This window comes from Elephantulus edwardii, unplaced genomic scaffold, assembly GCF_000299155.1.
Source record: "Elephantulus edwardii isolate Elephantulus edwardi_28Jun2011 unplaced genomic scaffold, EleEdw1.0 scaffold00016, whole genome shotgun sequence".
Taxonomy (NCBI): domain Eukaryota; kingdom Metazoa; phylum Chordata; class Mammalia; order Macroscelidea; family Macroscelididae; genus Elephantulus; species Elephantulus edwardii.
In genome coordinates this window covers 8,044,907-8,067,131 of record NW_006399766.1, presented here as the reverse complement: position 1 = coordinate 8,067,131, position 22,225 = coordinate 8,044,907, and the positions used below count along the sequence as shown (strand labels likewise).

The following is a 22,225-nucleotide window of genomic DNA, read 5'->3' as shown; positions in this document are numbered from 1 at the left end:
GAGACAGCAGCATCATGGGGAGAAAATGAAATGGAAGGCAGCCTTTTGTGGAGAAGAAAGTTGAAGGGAAAGTTCCAGGAGACAACGAAGGCACAGCTAGAAAACCGGAAAGACAGGAAACACGAGAGAACAATGTCCCTGAAACAGAGAGAGAGAGAAAGAGAGAGAGAGAGAGAGAGAGAGAGAGAGAGAGAGAGAAATTTCCAGACAAGACCAATCACTGTCAAGCACAGCACAAAGGTCAAGAAGAATAAGAACTGAAAAGTGACCTTTGGAGCTGGCAGTTAAGGAGCTCCGAGGTGACCATGCTGAGAGCACTTCCAGTGCTTAATGTCTAGGATGGGGGGGTGGGGGGAAGGAGAGCCATCAGAGGGAAGAGACTAGAAATAGCTGGCGTTCTGGTTAAAAAATCAGCTATTCTTTGCACACACAGCCATGCTCCTTCCTAGACATACATAAGTATGGAGACCACTTTCTCCACTCAGGACATATACAAACATGTGTAAGTGCCACGACACTGGCCATATGGCCCCGGATACCAACCTCTCAGCAGGATTATTCAGGCCCTGCTTTCTGTAACAGTTCATTTTGTCCCAGCTGTGTGAGTGTCTCACAAAGTCAGTTGCCATCAGAGAGCCTGGGCATCTACAAGACCTGCAACAAGATGGATTGGCATTGTGGAACCCATCCAGCAATGGGCTCCAGGGTGTCAGAGATGAGGAGGATGGCACAGGATAGGGCAGGGTTCAGCTCAACTGTTCACAGGCTCGCTATGAGTCATCCTCAACTTGACAGAACCTAACAACAACAACAGCAACGATGACAAAAAATCCTCTCCAAGTCAAAAAACAACACCAACCAACCAAAACCTCCAAACCACCCACTGCTATCTAGATTAGTCCTCTATTAGGTTTTGTAATTTTCATGGAAGGAAATTACCCATTGCTTTGAACAGTGGGCAGATTTGAACTACCCTCCTTTCTATTAGCACCCCCACAAGTCACTCGTTATGCCTCTAGGACAGAAAGAATTATCTCTGACTTTTCCTGTGTGATTTACTGCCTCTGAAAATCTACAGGAGGGGGTCAGCTATGAGTCCCTTCCGACTCAACGGCACACATTAACAACAACAATGTGGACATTTGCAAGTCCACTGGTTGGCAAAACAGGCATATATTTGAAGGATGCTCTATTATACTGATTTCCTAATTGTGTATCCTAACCTAACAGTGTCAGCACTATGCAGGAAATGGTTGGAAAGGAAAATTCCGAGGCTCGGGAAAATGAAAATGGTAAATCTGCTACTAAAGAAACCCTGGAGGAGGGGCATTTTAATAAGCATTCTAGATGCCAGACACTGCTTTCTACTAAAGGTTGAGAATCACTCACATTCAATCGTTGTCGAACTTCACGCATCAGAATGACCTAGAGAGGGCCTGTCCCAGTTTCCTAGGTGTAGCTACAGAGTTTCTGGCTTAGTTCATCTGGGAATTGTTGCTAGGTGGCCGCTAGGCAGTCCGGACCCATAGCACCCCAAAGTACAGCAGAAGGAAACACTGGCTGGCCCAGCACTATCTTCACCATCAATCATCTAGCATCAATCAATCATCAACCACTATGCTTAATTCCACTGCTGCAGCCACTGGGGCAATTCATCTTATTGCTGGTCTTCTTTTTCTACTGACTGTCTACTTTATGAAGTGTTATGTCTTTCTGTAGGAACTAGTCTCTCCCGTTAACATATCCAAATCCAAGAGAGGAAGTCTCAGGGAGCTCTAGTGGTCTAGAGGCAAGAAGCTGCACTGCAATACCAGAGGCGTGTAGTTCGAATCCACCAGATGCTCTGCTGGAGAAGGAGGAACAATCTCCTCCTGTACCAGTCAGATCCAATTTGACAGTACACATACAAAATAATAATAAATTTTTTTTTAAAAGGGAGGAAGTCTTGTTATTCACACTTCAAAAAATTATTATGATTGTGATTCTGCCATGACCAATTTCTTTTGTCGTTTTTAAAAATATTATTGTATATTCAATATTCTTCGCCAACGTAATAATTCAAATGTACCAATTCTCCTTAAGTCCTCATTATTAATTGTTCAGCTTTTCTATGAAGGTGGTTGTTGTGTACCTTTGAGTCGGAACTGACCCATGGCTGACCCTCTGGTGGGTTTTGAGAGGCAGTTAATTGCATGGGAGGAGACTGCTCACCCTTCTTCCTCAAAGGAGCTGGTGGATTCAAACCATGTGTCTTCAGGATTGCAGCTCGGCTTCTTACCGCTAAGCCACCAGAGCTCTCTAATACATACAATTACTGTGTATGTTGTGTCGTTAAGTGCCGTCGAGTCACAGGCGACTCATAGCAACCCTATAAAGGAGAGTCTTCAATACCTGGGTGTCTTTCATCCTCTCTCCAGGTTCAAAGGGTTTCTGGAGGCAAGCTATTACGGAGGTGGATGTCACTCCTCCTTCCAAGCTTGTTTTAATCGGGAGCTCCACCAAATCTGTCCACCATGGACTGTACAGAGGAGGTGATTTTAAAATACCATGGCTTTTTTGGACCTCGTTCATCGTGTTAAACAGGTTTTCGACAGTAGATTTTTTTCCAAAACAATATATTGTTTGATTTCTTGATTGCTGCTTCTTTGGCCCGTTGAAGTAGAAGTCAAATGTAACACTTGAGAACTTCCGGTTTCCCTCCATTTATCTTGATGTTGCTTATTGGTCCAGTGGTGAACAGTTTGGGGTGGTTTTTTTTCCCTTCAAGTAGTGGTGTGATCCCCACTGGAGGCTCTTCATGCTTTTCAGGAAGAAGCACGGCAAGTCCTGATCCCTTTGAGCAAGCAAGGATATGTCCTACACATATACATAATTTGACTCCTCTTCCAATTCAGATGCCTTTTTCTTCTTCATATCCTCAGCTTCCCAAAGTATTTCTTCAGCTTACGAATGTGGTGAGAAGATACAACTCCGAGGCACGCCTTTTCTGATTTCAAACCACATAGCATGTCCTTGTCACAGTCAAAATCTATGTACCTGCTAGCATAAGCACAATTAGGTATCCTGGAACTCCTAGTCCTCCCAATGTTATCTATAATTTGTTATGATCCTTACAACTGAATGTCTTTCCAGAGTCAAAGAAGTACAGGTTAAATATTTTCTCGTGCTCTCTGCTTTCAGCCGGGAGCCCTGTGATATCAGGGATAATATCGCTTTCCTCCTTCTCTTCTGAATGAATCTTGGTGATCTGGCAGTTCCTTCACAAGGTATGCGGGCACCATTTAATATTCTATTACCCACAGGTTGTATTAAAGGCATTGCTTGACAAGTTCAGCATTGCTTTGGATCAGCTTTCTTCAGAATAGGCACCGAGATGGCTTTCTCCTAGTCAGTTGGCCAAGTATTTCCAAAATTCTTGGCATCGATTCATTACAACATTTCAACTGGCATTCTGTTAATTCTTAGAGGTTTATGTTTCACAAAACACCTCCGTGCAGGTTGGAACTCCACCTTTGGTACCACTGGATTTTGATCACATGCTACTTCCTGGCATTGTCATTGTTATGTGCTCTCAAGTCACATCCAACACACAGCTGACCCTCCAGTGGATTTTCAGAGGCAGTAAATCACATAAGAGATTTCCCAGTGTGCTCTGGTGGCAAGAAGCTGCACTGCAATTCCAGAGGTGCACAGTTCTAATTCACCAGATGCTCTGCTGGAGAAGGAGGGACAATCTGTTCCTGTACCAGTCAGATCTGATTTGATGGTACACATAAAAAAAAGTAATAAAATTTTTAAAAAAGAGGACATTTCCTATTTTTCTCTCAGTGGAGCAGTGGGTGGATTTGAACCACTTATCTTCAGGTTGACAGTACAGTTCTTTACCACATTACCACCAGAACTCCTTACCTCTCATTAACATGTTAACTGTTGAGTTAGAATTGACCCATATATCACCTTCCAGCAAATTGTCAGAGGTAGTGAACCACACAGGAGACACTGCCATCCTTCACTCATGGAGCAGCTGGTGGAACTGAACTGCTTGGCATTTGTGGTTGGTAAACATACTTGTATGTAAGTTGTATTAACTGATTCTTCTCATAAGCATATGAGTATTATTACTGGCAGCATTGTATTTCAGGATAGATCTTACTATGTTCTTTTTCACAACGAATGTGAAGCCATTTCTCTTAGATTTGCCATTGCCAGCACAGGAGATTACATGACTGTCTGCCTCCAAGTGACCTTTACCAGTCCATTTCCGTCAACTTCGATTCCCTAAGCATTTTAGTCGCTCTGCAGTGCTCAATTTCATTTTTGAAGGCTTCCAATTTCTCTAGATTGAAACTTGCCCCGTTCCAATTATTAATGGATGTTTGTAACTGCTTCTTCCCATTTTGATTCGCGCCACAGCATCAAGTAAAGGTCTCAATGGTGTCACACAATCATTTAGGTTGATTCCACTTTGAGGAGGGAGCTCTTTCTCGGTCATATTTTAAGTGCCTTCCTATGGGGGGAGGGCACTCATCTTTCATCTGGTATAACTTTTGTTGCACTCCTTTCTATAACTTTTACACCAATCACTTATTTTTAAAGTAGAACACTAATCTGTCTTACTCAGGAAGCTCTACTCACAGCTGTCCACCAGGTGTGACTCTGCTGGTGTACTGTGGTAAAAAGCAGTGTTCCGATCCTAAAGACACACAGTTTGAATGGACAAGCTGCCACACAAGAAAAGGACAGGCAATCTCCTCCCGTGCAAAGTACTGTCTCTGAAAACCCACTGCACGGTCAGCTACGAGTTGGTTTGCCTCAAAGGCACACAACAACAACTTAAATACCAGAGGACTATTTTTCACTATTATCCCCTACTCCAGTCACCAATATAAGATAAACGGACAGAAGCAATGTAAAAGTCTAGTTGCATCTCCACAAATTTTCATTTCTAAGAACCCTCAAGCGATGCTGGAATTTGAATTCTAGACCTTTCTTTCACTATCACCGTTCTAAGATGTCCTTTACTCCTTAACATGTATATCAAATTCATATTCTTCCCTTCTTTCACCTGTACACTTAGCCTTATTTTGCCTTGACTAATCTGACAAATTTATTTTATGACTATGAAATGCATGATAATGTACTGGGAGATCTGAAGAGGATGATGTGTATAGTTTTTCTTTTTTTTTTACCAAAGGTAATTTTTAAAATGACATTTGTGTTTATGACCAAGGTCATTGGACACCAATACATAAAAAAAAAATCAGCCTGGTATCACAGCCAAAACACTGGCCCGGAAATTAGGAGACTCAGCAATAGTCTTTAGTTTGCAACTCAAAGCAAGTCATTTAACCTCTCTGGACCTCAATTAACCTGTAGCGGTGGACAGGTCTAGTTTCCTTAGGGAAATATAAAAGCAAAGCCTTTACAAAGATTTCTTTCTGTGGATATACCAAGCCATAAAATTGCAACTGTTGAGTTCCAAACTCCAATTATTTTAGGAATGTTGTGATGATTTGGGAAAATGATAATCAACATGTGCTGTGGTTGGTAGGTGCCATCAAGTTGACTACACCTCACAGCCACGCTCTGAACAATGGATCTAAACCTTGCTCTTTCCTATACTACTACCCTCGTCCCTGCTATAATTGAGCCCCTGGTTACAGTCAATGTTTCAACCCATTATCACTGAGGGTCTTACACTTTTTTTTTTGTGCTGGCCCTCCACCTTGCCAAGCATGACGTCTTTCCCAAAGGACTAACCCCTCCTGACAAAATGCCTTAAGTAAATAAATGAAGTTTCACCATCCTTGTCTCTTAGGAACACCCTGGTTGCACTTTGGGTTTCATAATCTACTCCAGTTGGTCAAGTGGCTGAAAATGTTTTAGTATCCAATCTCCAGCTTGCAGCATGGGAAACAAAACGAAAGTATGCATGCAAAGCAACAAGTCTTTAGATAGTCAGAGAGTCATCTGACAGAATTGTAGAAAGAACAAAGAGAGGTTTTGCAATTGTCAGAAGTCCCTAGTTGGTACAACAGTGTAGCAGGCTTCACTACTTACAAAGAGGACGACGATTCCACCAGGGGACCTAGGAACAAAGTCATGGCAATTCACTTCCAAAAAGCAATCTATTCAAAAGTCTGTGGAGCACAATTATAGTATACCATACACAGGGTCACTACTCGTTACAATCAACTAAAAGACAGACTGATGATTGTCTAGAAAAATCCTGTCACTTGGTAAGCACATGGGGCATGAGAAAAAATTGGAGAAAACCAAAAGCAATTTTTGTGTACCATAGAGTCAGAACTGACCCATAGCTAAACCTCCAGTAGGTTTTTAGAGACGGTTAATCACACTGGAGGAAATTGCCCATACTTCTCCTATGGAGCAGCTGGTGGCCTCGAACCAAGTGCCTTCAGGATTGCAGCACAGCTTCTTGCTACTGGCTATCAGAGCTCTTTATTTTTATTATTAAATTTAATATTAAGTATTAAATTATTTTATTATTAAAATTATTAAATATAATCAGAATATCAATATGCTTCTTATTAATAACAACTCTACAGATCACTAGGAAAATGAAAGCAGAATGCCAATTGCAGATATTACGAATAGTTGAACTGCAACATTCACTTTTGCAGTGAATATTGATTGCTTATTTTTTATGTGCACGGCACCAATAGACCATCCAGGGAATTCTGATATCTTAGTGGGAAAGGGGTTGTACTGTTAACATAAATTTACTCTATTTGAAACTACCGACTGCTCTGCAGGAGAAAAATGATAAATCACCTCTCATAGATTATGTCATCTAAGTAAAATATAAAGACACATTGTAACAGGAGACTTGTTGGACCAAAAAGAAAACACTCAATGACTAGAGGGAAGTTTGACAGTTCAAACTCAACTAGATGTTCCTCAGATGTGAGCAAACACATAGTGGCGAAAGCAGAGGGACACTGGATGGATCTGGGTTTTCTCAAATGCTTCCCTATACCTTTCCATGTCAAAGTCACTTACTCATTAACAGCTGGTTTGGGAAATTGTTATTTTAAAAAAGAAAGAGGAAAAAGACGTTGAGTTGCCGTTGGTTTCATCGAGTTGATAGAAACACATAAATGAAATGTTTCCTTAAATGTCTCAAAATAACATCTATAATCCATAATTTCATAGATAAATGCAAATTAACTACATAATAGACATGGTTTGAACCCAGGGTGCATTCCAGACTGTGATAATTTCCTATATATACACAATAATATCATAGAAATGCTAGAAGCATCTGTTGTTGTTGTTGCTATGTGCCGTCGGGTAGCTTGTGTCTCCTAGTGACCCTATGTACAAGAATCCTAAACCCTGCTCTATCCTGTGCCAACCTCACTGTCTCTGACACACCTACTCCCACTACCCCAATCACTGAATCAATCCACCTCATTGAGGGTCTTCCTCTCCTGTGCCATCCCTCCAGTCTCCCAAACATGATGTCCCTCTCTAAGGACTGGTCCCTCCTTGTAGCATGCCCAAAGTATGTCAGACGAAGCTTCAGAATCCTTTCCTCCAGGGAGCAGCCTGTTTTCACCCTCTCTGGGACAAACCTGTTTATTCTCCTAGCAGTCGTTGGTATACTCAACCCTCTTCTCCAGCACCATAGCTCAAAGGTATTAATTCTCTTTGTATCTAGCATAAGAAATAATTACCCTGTGACCCAAGATCATTGAACACGATCATGTCTTAGTCTAATGGCAGTCATTGACACAGTAAATAAAGCCCATGCAGATTTCATGATACATGATGGGTCATCAGAATGTAGCTGAGAAAATCCAACATAAAGTACAGTGCAAAGGAAAACTGTAAATCTCAAAATGCCACTACACACACTGAAGAGAAAAGTGGCATCAGGATTGGATGGAGACTGATCAATAATGTGCATTATGCAGATGACCCAGCCTTGCTTGTTGAAAGTAAGGAGGAGTTGAAGCACTTGCTGTAGATGATCAAAGAATACAGCCTTCAATATGGGTTGTATCCCAATGTCAGGAAGACAAAGATTCTTAACACTGGACCTATAGGTAACATCAGGATAGATGGAGAAAAGACTGAAACTGTCAATAACATCATCCTGCTTGGATCCACAATTAGCAACCTGGGTACCAGCAATCAGGAAATCAGGAGACATATTGTGCTGAGGAAGTCTGCAGTTAGGGACCTCTCCCAGTTATTGAGGAATAGTAACGTCAGTTTGAGGACTAAGATGCGTGCCATGGCCTTTCTGATTACCTGAGAGCTGGACAGATGGTGAATAAGGATGACAGAAAAAGAATTGATACCTTTGAGTTGTGTTGGAGAAGAGCGCTGAAAATCCCATGAACTGCCAAAAGAACAAACAGAGATGTCTTGGAGAGGGTTCTGCTTGAGTGCTCTTTGGAGGCAAAGATGATGAGGCAGGCTTTTTCTCTCATACTTTGGACATGTTTCTAGGAGGGACTATTCCTGGGAGAGAGAGATGATGCTCAGAAGGGTGGAAGGTCGGCAAAGAAGAGGAAGCCCCTTGACCAGGTGGATTGACACGGTGACTGCCTCAATGGGTTCTTGGGTGTGAGAATGGCACAACATAGAACGGAGTTCAAATCTGTTGTCCACAGGGTCACTATGGGTCATACTTGAATCCCAACACCAATAGTGTTGATGGTTGAAGCGCTCGACTGTTAACCAAAAGGTTAGTCGTTGGAAGGAAGCAACTGCTGTGCTGGGGAAAGATATGGTAGCTTGCTTCCTTGAATATTCAACCGGATCAAACCACTGCCGTCCAGTCAATTCCAAAGCACAGCACCCTCCATCAGGTTTCTGAGATTGTAGGCACTTATGGGAGGAGATGGTCCATCTTTCTCCTGTGTAGCAGGTGGCAGGTTAAAAATGTCAACCTTTTGAGTAGCAGCCTGATTTGTTACAATTCATGTCACTAGTGTGCCTTCCTTAAATAATGCAATCTTAGGTCCTACTCTGTTCTCCTAAGGTCACTGTGAGTTAGAATCAACTTGGAGGTGGTTGGCTTGGGGTTTTTAAAATGCAAAATTAAAATTGTTACTCATTACTGGAAGGTTGATGTGTTTGTTACTAAGAACAACTCTACAAACTGTCAGGGAAAACCATTACGTGATAATGGAATGCCCATTATTCTGTCCCCTCTTTCTTCCTCTCCATCCATCACAGCTACCATCATCATCTCTTCTCACATCACCCCAGCCATTCCCATGACCACCACCACTGCGGATGTCACCTTCATTGATACCAGTGCCACCAGCATCACTGTTAGCAGTACCATTGTCACAGCTGCCACCACGTTCAATTCTGCTACCATGGCCAACACTAACCACAGACCAGACAACTTCTACCAATGCCTCTACCACTATTCCCTTCACTTGAACCAAGCAAGAATAACAACTCATTCTGTCAATGAATGCTTATTCTCTCACAAGCACTGTGTTGTTGTTGTTGTTATTGTTGTTAGGTGCTGTCGAGTCAGTCGCCTGTGACTCATTGCGACCTTATGTACAACAGCCCTGAAACCGGCTCCATCCTGTGCCAACTTAACTGTCTCTGACACACCTACCCTCATTACCCCAGTCACTGAATCAATCCATCGCATTGAGGGTCTTCCTGTCCTGCGCTGTCCCTCCACCCTTCTAAGCATGATGTCCCTCTCCAAGGACTGGTCCCTCCTTGCAACATGCCCAAAGTCTGTCAGATGAAGCTTAAGAATCCTTGCCTTCAATAAGCAGACTAGCTTCTTTCTTTCTAGGACAAATCTGTTTGTTCTCCTGGCAGTCCATGATATATTCAATTCTCTTCTCCAGCACAGTAGCTCAAAGTCATCAATTTTCTATCATTCATGTATAAGAACTGTATTAACTTAAGAGTGTTTTATGAAGTAATGCTATTGAATCAGAGATGCAGCTATGCATCTGAGATCACAAGATAAGAATACAATCTGAGTATTCCGATTTCAAAACTCAAAGGTTTTCCAATATCTGCTACAATAACTACAATAGCAAAACCTATACAGCACTTAAATCAAAGGTTTAATTCATTGGCTGTAAAAAAATGTCTGCAATAGGAAAAAAAAATCATAGCAACGTTTGGATGTAGGAGCGGAAAGGCACATATCCCAGTATTTAAGATAGAAAAGTGAAAATTGAGAGAGATGGTCAAAATGCAACACAATTTAGGAGTCATTTACTTAGAAGCCACATCTAAGATCAATAAAAGGAGAGAATTCAGACAAGGAAATCAGAAGGCAAAGAGGTGGGTTTGTGGGTGACTCTCATAAGAATTAAGCAGAAGGAGGAAAGGTAAGTGGGGAAAGAGGCAGAAGTATTAATTAGCATGTCACAGAATCTGATTATATGATTTAAAAAAAAATAAAACCCAGCAACAGCATTTGGTAAACAGTTGAGGCTATTACATTGACATTTGAGCTGTTCTGACGTGAGACAGGAGCAGAGAATGCTATCATGCTGGCCACCAGGAACTTTCAGGTGTGTTTGTGTTTTGCTTCTGTACACATTACATCAAATTTAAACACACTTGATCCTGTAAATACTTCTCCTTCATGGAAGTTAATTTGTCATTGACTTTGGTTTTGGTTCCTCTTTGTTGGTGTTAAGTGTTGTCAAATCAGAACCAGTGTAGAGCTGACCCTCTAGCAAATTTTGAGATGCTCTTATGTAAATGACAAGGGAGGAGACTGGTCATCTTTCTCCAAAGTAGTGGACACTGGATTTGATCCATGTACCTCTGGATTAACAGCGCGATTTCTTAGCTTCCTTTACTCTTTGCCCTGTGCTCTAATACACCCATCTGAATTGTTACATCTAAAGTGTGTGTGTGTATAAAGTATATACATGAAACATATAAAGTATAAATATATATATAAAATAAAAAGTATATAAAATATAAAGTATATATATGTAAGGTATATATAAAGTATATATGTATGTATATATCTGTATATATATATGTATATGCATGCGTGTATATGTACATGTGTGTATATGTGTATAGACATACATACATACAATCATAAAATACATCTATTGTCCAGTTCAGGATGCTTTTGAGAGTGAAAGTTCTAACTGTACAGGATTATATTCAGAGAATAGGCATAATGTGAGCTTCAGGCCAGTCAAGAATAAGGTCACTCAAGTCATAAATGCCAAAAAGATACTTTTTCTTCCAAAGTTTAGGTTTTGTCATCAGAGTATCTTGGAGGAGACTCTCACTCAGCCACTCTCTAGCTAGCTGTGTGTAACAGTAATGATAGAAATACTTATCTTGAAGGTTCATTGGGATGAATAAATAAGCTATGCAGATAAAGTGCTTAATCTAGTGCTCGGTGCATAATAAAACACTCAATAAGTGTTAGTTTGTATGTAAGTGATCTATTCCTTATGCGCTCATTTGGAAAACTCATTCCAAGATACTTTAAAAAAAATGAGGAGGGCATATGATACAAAGAGAATTTAGGAGACAGAAGTATTTCACCTGAAGCCACAAAAAGATGGCAGGAGACATTTTTACCCCCAACCACAGACATGAAATAGTAGCTAAGAGTAAAGCGAGGAGATTGATGAGAATCAACTTGCTCTGGTACTTTCCAAACTAGGTGGGACTTCAAGACATTACAATGCTGAAGTAAGTAGATGTCTAAACACACTGATTGGAGAACTGCTAGAAAATGATTAGATTTTTGCGACTGAACACAAATCCATATGTCCATGAGACATCTTCCATATAAATATAATTAACAAGTCTTTGCTGTTATTATTTACCATAGAGTTGGAAGCACCCCAGAGCTGACCTACAGGAGGAGATTTTCCATCACTGTCCCGTGGGGCACTCCACTCTCTGGCGGCCTCAAACTGCATGCTTTTGGATCGCAGTGCAGCTTCTTGCTTTTAAGTCACAAAGTTTCCCTAACAAGAATTTGGAGGGGGGGGGTGCAGGGGGAAGAATGTGCATGCTATTCAGATTTTAAGAGCCTTATTTGTGTTTCTGATTATGGTTGTATGGGGTGTTCTTTTTTTTTTTTATAAAACTCTCCATTGGTGTATATTAAATTTTTAAGACTCATCATAAAGTGAATCCATGAAATGTGGGGTCCTCATATGGAAGCTAACCTTCAACCAGTATGAGATGATTTTGCCTGGAGAAGGGATCCCAAAACTGTCATAGTTGGAGACCAGAAGCTAAATATTCAAAGCTTTGTCGTATATAATGAAAGGGTATACTAGTGTTCCAAGAAAAGTCTTAGTTATAGAAATGGAAATTTAAATTTCACATGTACTTCGTATCGTGAACGTTTTTTTTCTTGTAAAATTTTTTTCCACAAATTATTGAAATGAGGGGAGAGAAAGACTTGTGGCAGGCTGGGTTAGGCTCAGAGGCCATAGGAAGCCGACCCCTAGAAGTGAGGACTACTCAGATCAGCAGCCACTACCTAGCAGAAAAAGGTCTGGTGGCTGATTCATTTGAAATTGTCAAGGAAGGTTAGAAGTCAGGAATTCATAGAGAAGCACAGAAAACCTCAAATAATAGAGGTGGAGACTTTTTCCAGATCCCTACCCCTTTTCCCTGGAACAGCTGATACCCTATTTTTAGGTATGCATTCTTTTTTCTCATAATCTTACACCCCTGTATCCAAATGCTAATGTCAAGTGTTTCATGCACTCCTCAACATATGCCGCTTAGAGGCATAAGGCAGCCTTTAGTGGCGTTTCTTAATCTGGGAATTTGAAGAATTGGAATGAAAAGGAAAGGATGCCATTTTTAGGCTCTCCCTGTCAGCTTTGTGTTTATGAAATGGTATTCCTAACACTTGCATCGATTCAGTCATTTACATAACACCCAAGGAAGATGCTTCGCTGAGGCTAGCCACGAAAAGACCAGTTAAAAATCCTGGCACCTCAAAAGTAAGTCTATATAAATATCAAAGAATGGGAAAACTGGTCTATAATGATACCTGATTTGGGATGTACTGGTTGGACATTATGCTCTTATAAACCAGTAGAATGGATCACTGCTATTACAGGTGTGCTTCTCCCTCAGGGACATTTATCTTCCTTTACTGGAAAGAGAACGTTTCATGCAAAAGCAGGCAGTGAGCAAACCAGCCCCTTAGAAGAAAAGAAGCTCCTTTCAGAATTGCCATGTGTCCCCCTGCATTCTTGTTTCAAATCCAGACCCTAGTACTGCCATTAAGCATTATGTTTTGGGGAGAGACAATGACACCTGAGGCCCATTTTAAAATAAGCGTTGTGACCTTTGTTACCAAGTTAACTGATATTATGGGCACTCAAGAGTCCAGGAAACACCACCTAAGCAAAAATACCAGGAATTGTGCTCGCTTCACAGGCAAGTTCACCAAAATCCCGGGACGCAGCCATGAATATGGTGCTCTCACCTTTTCCTAATTTCCGAGTCCACGGTCATCTGTCTCTTCTTTTGGGGCGGTGGTGGTGGAAGACCCTCTTGGGTGTGCTCTACCAGGATCTGCTCCCTCGTGGTCACCATAGTTACGGTTTCCATTACAGTTGTCTGTGTTAGTGACGGCTGAGTGGTGGTGACAGTCTGTGAAATCTGCGAGAAGTATTGAAACAGAGGTCACACATTGCTCGAAAGACTTCAGGAGAGACTGTTTGGAATGGTGAGGGGAAAATAATGAGAAACTGTTCCCGCTCTTTGGTAGACTCACCTCCAGATCAAAATAAGCTCTCTGCTGAGCACAAATCAAACGGTTTTATCTGACTTAAGTTATGTTGACTGGAATGGTCAAAGCAGGTAACCTCTAAACCACAAGTAAACTTAGTCTCTCTTCAATTTATTGGGCACTCCAAAGGAAATAAAAAGGGCAAAGGAGAAAAAAAATTTAGGGTACCACTCTGATAATTAACTAGACATGTTTCAAGTTTTTCCATAATTGAGGACCAGTGTTCTAATATGTCCTGTCATCACTAGTGGCCTGGCACACTGGAAATGTTCACTGATTAACACATTTCTTAGTCTCATGCCCAGTGATTATTTCCTCCTCTATACATTTTTAAAGAAAACTATTTCAGTGAAACACTTTACTGAAATTGCAAAGACTCACATGAACCGCTTCATATTAGTAATTCTTTTAAGCTGTTGTACTGTTTTTTAAAAAGGTAGCATATTACTCAAGTTAGAATTGGCATTTCTGCCATCTCAAAAGACTTGCATTTACAAAAGTTTGAAATCATACATACTTTGTGGTCACATTTTGTTGTGTTGTTGTTTTGGGGGGGGGTTGGTTTGTGGTGTTTTTTTTGAGGTCTGAGACATCACTTTTTGACTGCTATGATTTGTGAACCAAGTCAGTACAGTTTTTATTAGACAGACAAGTGGTGTAAAGGTGATATAAAGGTGAAACACCCTACTTCCTCCCTCAGCCACCAATTCTCTGTCTCTCAGTGCAGCTATTTATTAGGGCTGCCAAGTTACTTTTTGGGACATTAATCATTAGCCTTGTACTGATCCGGTGTATCTAAAATAAATATTTTCCAAAGGGAACAAAACAAACAACAATCTAGCTTCCATAAAGTAAGGGATCTGGCTGTGATCAAGATGAGTCTTATTTTTTTAAATTTTTCCATATACATGCCAAGTATTATAATAAAATCACTGGCCACAAATGCTAACAGCTTCCTTTATGGAAAAATACATGGCTAAAACATTAAAACCTTTCATTTTGAGCCTTCGAGCAGGGACTTACTAGTGAGGAAATTAAATTCTTTGCCATGATTTCTGATGTCAAAATAGCTTTGGTTACACATATTTGAAAAATGTTTTCGTTTGTATGGAATCAAAGATCAAAACTCAACGGCACAATGTTGGTTCCACTTCATAGCAACTCTCTAGGACTAGATAGACCAGATAGCACGGAGCTTTCAAGGCTGTGAAAGTTTAATGAAGCAGACTGCTACATCTTTTCCATCAAGGAGAGGCTGGTGGATTCGAACCACCACCTTTTGGTTAGCAGCCTAATGGGTTAGCCTACAATGCCATTGGAACTACAAGTCTTGGGAGAGATTTTGCAAGTATAAGTACTATACTTAGGAGCCATACACATATTTAGTCTTCCATGAGGTCTATAAAAACCAAGCCCAAGTTCACTGTTTTCCAGTCAGTTCTGTCTTCTGACAACACTCCATCAGTTTTTGAGGTTGTAAATCTTAACAGGAGGAAACTGCCTATCTTTCTCCTACAGAGAGGCTTGTGGATTAGAACCACCAACCTTTGTTCCTAGCCCTCTAGGATTTATAGAAACTCATGATTCAGAATCAATCACTGAACTTCTGTTAACTACATAGCCAATTGGAATGTTTTAGTGGAATAAAACTACAAGTAATGTAGCTTTTAAAAATGTTTCAAATATAAAACCCACTTAAATATGTTGTTGGTGTTGTCTTCCAGTTAAGCAGGACTCATAGCAACCCTATGAACACAAGGCCTGAAGCCCCTCTACAACTATCAACATTTATCAAAGTACCCAACACAAAATGGCAATTCCTTGATAAAATGAAGTCCAGATTTAATCAAACAGAAAGTAAACAAAAATTATTTTCAGTCTGATTCAGAAATAGGTACCATTTTCATTTCCTTAGGCCATGAGTAAACTGTAGGTATATGATGTAGGCAGGAGGAGTATACGACTTCTTCTTGTTGTTGTTGTTATGTGCCATCGAGTCGTTTGCGACTCATAGCGACCCTATGGACAACAGCCTTAAACTGTGCTCTATCCTGTGTCAATCGCATTGCCTCTGACACACCCATCCCAATTATCCCATTCACTGAATCAATCCACCTCATAGAGGGCCTTCCTCTCCTGCGCTGTCCCTCTACTCTACCCAGCATGATGTTCCTCTCTAAAGACCCGTCTCTCCTTACAACATGTCCAAAGTATGTCAGACGAAGCCCCAGAATCCTTGCCTCCAAGGAGCAGCCTGGTATATCTATTTTTATACCTGAAGGCAGTAGAATTAAACGATTTCTAAAAATACAAGGATATTTATCACAGTGTTATTTGATTGCAAGTAATATTTGTGCTTTTTGAAATTTGTCTATGAAATGGTCTGTAGTTTTAATAACATGCTCTTATTAGTACCAATTATAAAATTAGATAAATGTACCATAAGAGCCTAATAAAAAGTGACAGTAAGATACCCTATGAAGTTGCATGTAAGAATCTACAAAGTTAAAAAAAAAGACCAAAAAAGAAAGAAGAAAAAAGCCTCAATCATTTTTTAATTGATGTTTTAATGAAAGTTTATAAAGAACTTGAGTTTCCATTCGTTCATTGTTCCACATTTTCCTCCCTGTACCCGCTTCCCCCAGATCGCTTTTTTCTTTGGGGAAAAAAGTTCTTTCATTGTTATACAGACTCCCACCCCCACCCCAGACCACTTTATTATGCAGCTTTTATTCTTATGCCAATAATATCTAATCACATATTCCTTTTATACAGTTCTTTCCTTGTCTGTTTCAATGCTGTGTAGGTTATTTATCTCCTCTTTTCTTAGTTTCCCCCCAGCCCCCATATCAACATTTTTTTAAAGAAGCAGTATTACCCCATAGGCATCTAATTGTTCTGTACTATCACTGCTATTGCTGTTGTTGTGTCCCATAGAGTCAGAACTGACCCATAGCTGACCCTCAGGTGGGTTTTCAGAGGCAGTTAATCACTCTGAAGGGGAATGCCCATCCTTCTCACATGGAGCATCTGGTGGATTTGAACCATGTGCTTTCAGGATTGAAAGGCAGCTACTTGACACTCAGCCATCAGAGCTCATAGTATCACTATTACCCTAGAATTGAAACTATGTAGTACTTGAAAATACTCCTTCATTTCCATTGGGATGAAGTAATAGAACAACAACTGTGCCTTCATTCTGTAAATAAAGAGCATGTTCGTTATATTAATAAGAATTGTTTGTCAAATTTATTTCATATAATCTGAATTTAAAACAATTGACCTTGTACTAAGTTTCCCCATGGCTTTTGGTTGTTGCCTGTTAGAATCATAAAAATAGAGTGAACGTAGACACTATCTTACTAGGCCTCCTACTTATTATACAATGTAATATTCCCAGAAGCAGACAACTATTCCTTAAGTATAGCACCTATTTTTCTCCTTGGCAAAGATTTTCACACCTAGTGGAAGCTTGCTTCATTCTATGACTTCCTCCAGTTCAAATTTGTTCAGAACATTGAGTTGCCGCAACGCTGAGGATCATTTCCACTTGACAATTTTAAAGATAATGCCTCTACTTATCTGATAATCACAAACTCCGCAATGCCAGTTATTTGCTAGAACCCTATTTCCTCTGGCCAATGCTGCAGACCAAGAATTCTTGGCTTTGATTTGGACACTATCTTCCAATTTAAGTTATTGGAAATTACACAAATTGTTCAGAAACAGCATTTCTATGGAATTCCCAAAAGAGTTGATGTCTTATTCACTACGTAAAATGGAATTAATATCAGTAAAATGAACTTTACAGTGTTATATCAATATTGTAGACTACTATAGACATGGGAAAACACTAATAGTCACAAGGCAAATTAATGAGAGGTAAGATGAGTATGAAATAAAAATGATTGTATGTCCTATACACACTGCTTAGTAACTGAAACAAAACCAGTAATACTCACATTGAATCCAGCCAGATAACTGCATCTGTGGAAGTCAGGGATTTTTTTTTCAATGCCTGCTTGGGTGTTTTGCTTTGTAAAATATAATTTTCAAATCAAGTTGGAGCACTACAAGGCTAATGATTAATATCTCCAAATAATTATATACTACGAACATATGGTAATCAAGGAAGTTGCATTTGAACTTCGACAAAAACAGATGCCCCCCTGTTAGCAGCTTACCAATTAAATCTATTTTGATGGTGAAGGCTGGATATAACATTTATTCCTCCTCACAGGGTCATGTGTAACAGTAAAATACTGCAAACAGCCTAATGCCAGTGGCTGATTGGTTAAATAAATTGTAGAGTATTTATGTGATAGAATATTGTACATAGGTGAATTTTAAAAGCCACTGGGCATTTTTACATTCTATGTGCCATTGAGTCGATTACGATTCATAACAACGCTATAAACAAAAGCTCTACACCCTGCCCTATTTTGAACCAATCTCATGTCTCTGATAGACTTGCCCCCAAGATTCTTAAGGGTCTTCCTCTCCTGTGCTGCCCCTCAACACTTCTCAGCCTGATGTCCTCCAAGGACTGGTCTCTCCTGGCAACACAGCCAAAGTATGTGAGACTTAGCTTCACAATCCTTGCGTCCAAGGATCAACTTGATTTCATCCTCTCTAGGACAGTCCTGTTTGTTCTCTTGGCAGTGCACGGGGTATTCAGTACTCTCCTCCAGCACCCCAAGTCAAAGGCGTTGATTCTTCTTCAGTCATCCTTAGTCATGGTCCAGCTATCAGTTGTGTAGCAATGAACTTCAAGTACTATGGCCTCGATCAGGCACACTGTAGTCTCTACACTAACATCGTTGCTCCCTAGCACTCTTAAGAGGTACTCAACAGCAAGGCTTTCCCAAAACAAGATGTCTTTTGACTTCCAGAATGCTGGTGCCTGGAGTGTTGATATTAGATGCCTGCAAGATGAAATTGTCAAGAGCCTCAATCCCTTCTTCATCTATCACGATGCTGTCAATTGTGCCAGTGGTAAGAAACTTTGTCCTCTTGTTGTTGAGATGCATTCCGTACTGAAAACTGCAGTCCTTAATCTTCTGCAGCAAATGCTTGAAGTCCTCCTCAGTTGTGAGCAAGTTCGTATCGTGTGCATATGGCTGCCACATTCTTCTAGCCTCCTGAATGATCTGTTCCACATATAGACGGAAAAGGTACAGAGAAAGGACAAATCCCTGACACACTCCTGTATTGATTTTGAACCATGCAGCGTTTTATTTTTTTGTTTGTACAACAGCTTCTTGGCCTAGGTAAAGGTTTTACATAAGCACAATTGATTGTTTTGAGATTCTCATTCTTATCAAGTTTATCAACTTGTTATGATACACACAGTCAAATAAATGCCTTCCCAAAGTCAATAAAACACGAATAAACATTCATCTGAGTACCTGTTTTCAGCTAAGACCCATCTGACGTTGGCAATGATATCCCTTGTGCTACAGCTTCTTTTAAATCCAGCTTGTATTTCTGGCAGTTCTCTGTCAATGTACTGTTCCAGTAATTTCTTTTTTATACTCTTCAGGAAGATTTTGTTTGCATGTAATATTAGTGACATTGTTTGATAATCTCCACACTCTGTAGGGTCATCATTTTTTGGAATGAGTGGAATAAATATGGATCTCTTCCATTCAGTTTCCCAGGTAGCTGTCCTCCAGATTTTTTGGCACTGCCTGGTGAGCATTTGTGTGTTGAAATAAGGTCAACTGGTATTCCATCAATAGCTCTGGCCTTCTTTTTTGCCAATTCCTTCCGAGAAGCTTGACTTTCCTCCATCATCTCAACTGCTTCTTGATCATATGCTGGGTTGTGTGTGTTTTCTTTTAATTTTTCTGTGACATTCAGTATTTGGGTTTGTGTGCACAGTGACTCTATACTCTTTCCATATTCTTGTTTGTTTCTAACATAAAAATTCAGTTTATTTCTCTGGTTTGGACACAGTACACAAGAGGGCAAAGTGTTTCACATCATAGAATTTCACTCCCAAGTCTTTGGAATGTTCATTTCTTTGGCTAAAAGGAGAGTTGCCAGGAAAGTCAGGCATTAGGTAGGCCACTAAAGGGGAGAGGCGGGGGCAAGGCCGACACCCTTCTCTGTGGGATGGGCGGGGCACGGGGGTTGCTCTTAGTTGCAAGCTGATTTTCTAGAACTGTTAGCAGGAAGCTGGAACCGTTTCTGGAGGTTCATGCGGCTTCAGACTTCAGTCATCTCCGCTGCACAGGTACAGCAGGGCTTTCTGGTAGCGCCCTTGTTGTCTTGCTGGATGAAGTGGTACAGGGACTTGCCATACTTTCTCTTGAATTCAGATCTAATTTTCAACGTGTCCACTTTACTGCGGGAGACCATGATCCTAACCAGGATCTTTTCGCGAGTTCCCTTTGCCCTTCATGGAGTCATATGTGCTTGGGGGCGTGGAGTGATCACCATCCAAGCTGAGCTTGCAGAGAATTTCGTGAACAGTAGACATCTCGAAAGAAGCTGGGCCGGGAACTCCAGTTGCTTAGTGGGTAGGAATTGTCCTGCCGACCCAAAGGTACACAGTTCAAATCCACCAGTTTTTTGCCTGAGCAAAGTTCACCTTACATATAAAATGGAAATAATATTAGTCCACTCTGCATCTGGGGAGGCTCACAGCGCTCTATCCTGCGCCAACCGCACCGCCTCTGACACACCCATCCCGATTACCCCAGTCACCGAATCAATCCATCTCATAGAGGGTCTTCACCTCGTGCGTTGTCCCTCAACTCCCCCCAAGCATGATGTCCCTCTCCAAGGACCCGTCCCTCCTGGCAACATGTCCAAAGTATGTCAGACGAAGCCCCAGAATCCTTGCCTCCAAGGAGTAGCTTGGTTTAATCCTCTCCAAGATGAATCTGTTTGTTTTCCTGGCAGTCCAGGGTACGTTCAGTACCCTTCTCCAGCACCACAGCTCAAAAGCATCCACTCTCCTTCTGTCCTCCCTAGTCATTGTCCAACTCTCTGATGCATAACAAGCGATTGCAAATACCATGGCCTGTATCAGGTGGACCTTAGTCTCCAGAGAGACACTGTTGCTCCTGAGTACTTTAGAGAGGTCCCTAACAGCTGACTTTCCCATCGCGATACACTTTTTGATTTCCTGACGGCTGGTGCCAAGAGTGTTGACTGTGGAGCCGAGCAAACTGAAGCTGTGAACAATCTCAATCTCTTCGTCATCCATCCTGACGCTGCCAATTGGTCCAGTGGTGAGAATCTTTGTCTTCTTGACATTGAGCCTTAGTCCATACTGAAGGCTGCAGTCCTTGACCCTTTGCAGCAAGTGCATGAGGTCCTCCTCAGTTTCAGCAAGCAGGGTTGTGTCATCTGCATAATGCAGATTGTTAATAGATCTTCCACCAATCCTGATGCCACAATTCTCCTCATAGAGCCCAGCCTCTCGGATAATCTGCTCTGCATGCATGTTGAAAAGGTATGGAGACAGGATGCATCCCTGGCGTACACCCTTCCCAATTTTGAACCATGCAGTGTTACCCTGCTCTGTTCTGACTACTGCCTCTTGGTCCAAGTATAGGTTTCGTATTAGCACAATTAAATGTTCTGGGATTCCCATTCTTCTCAGAGTCAGCCACAGTTTGTTATGATCCACACAGTCAAAAGCCTTTGCATAATCAATGAAACACAGATAGACATTCTTCTGGTATTCTCTGCTTTCAGCCAAGATCCATTTAACATCAGCAACAATATCCCTAGTACCAAGACCCCTTCTAAACCCAGCCTGGACTTCCGGCAGTTCTCTGCTGATGTGCTGTTCTAATCGTTTTTGGATGATCTTCAGCAGAATCTTGCTTGCATGTGAAATCAATGACACTGTTCTGTAGTTTCCACACTCAGTTGGGTCACCTTTCTTTGGAATGGGAACAAATATAGATCTCTTCCAGTCAGTTGGCCAAGTTGTTGTTCGCTTAGTGGACTCAAATCGCCAAGCTTATGGCCAGCCCTTTAACCTTTTATACAACCAGGAGCTCCTAACTTAAGGCCAAAAGTATACATTTCTCAGCTTGAACAATATCTGAAGAATATTCCACACTCTCCTGAGACTTTAAGGAATCTCGAGTAATTCAGTTCTTTATAACCATCTTCTCTTCTATTTGTTTAGATATACACAGTGAGGAGGAAAGAGAAAGTTCCCAGGGCAACTAGTTAGAATTACCATCTGTTCTTACATTTTCAGTTCACTTTGTAGCTGCTGTTATTTTTCTTTCCTTTTTTGGCCTATATTCTTAATTGCATCTGTTAATTTTCCACTTGCTTATTTAAACAAACTTGCTCTTTAAGTTCTCTGTGATATCAGGTTTAAATAAGTTTCTTTCTGGCCACTTACTTAAGGCCTTTTTACTATTTGAACCTTTAAATAAATTTATTCAAAGACATTCAAGAACTAATATCTAATTTCTTTTACTA

General features: G+C 40.8%; 1 protein-coding gene across 1 annotated transcript in view; it reads right to left on the bottom strand.

Moving 5' to 3' along the window:
- LOC102843189 (dystrophin-like) overlaps window positions 1-22,225 on the bottom strand; it is a 1,161,727-nt gene that overhangs the window by 29,883 nt on the left and 1,109,619 nt on the right. The window contains exon 17 of the mRNA XM_006881860.1: window positions 13,463-13,638. Coding sequence (XP_006881922.1) covers window positions 13,463-13,638 — 176 coding nt within the window. The remainder of the gene's footprint in view (window positions 1-13,462; window positions 13,639-22,225) is intronic.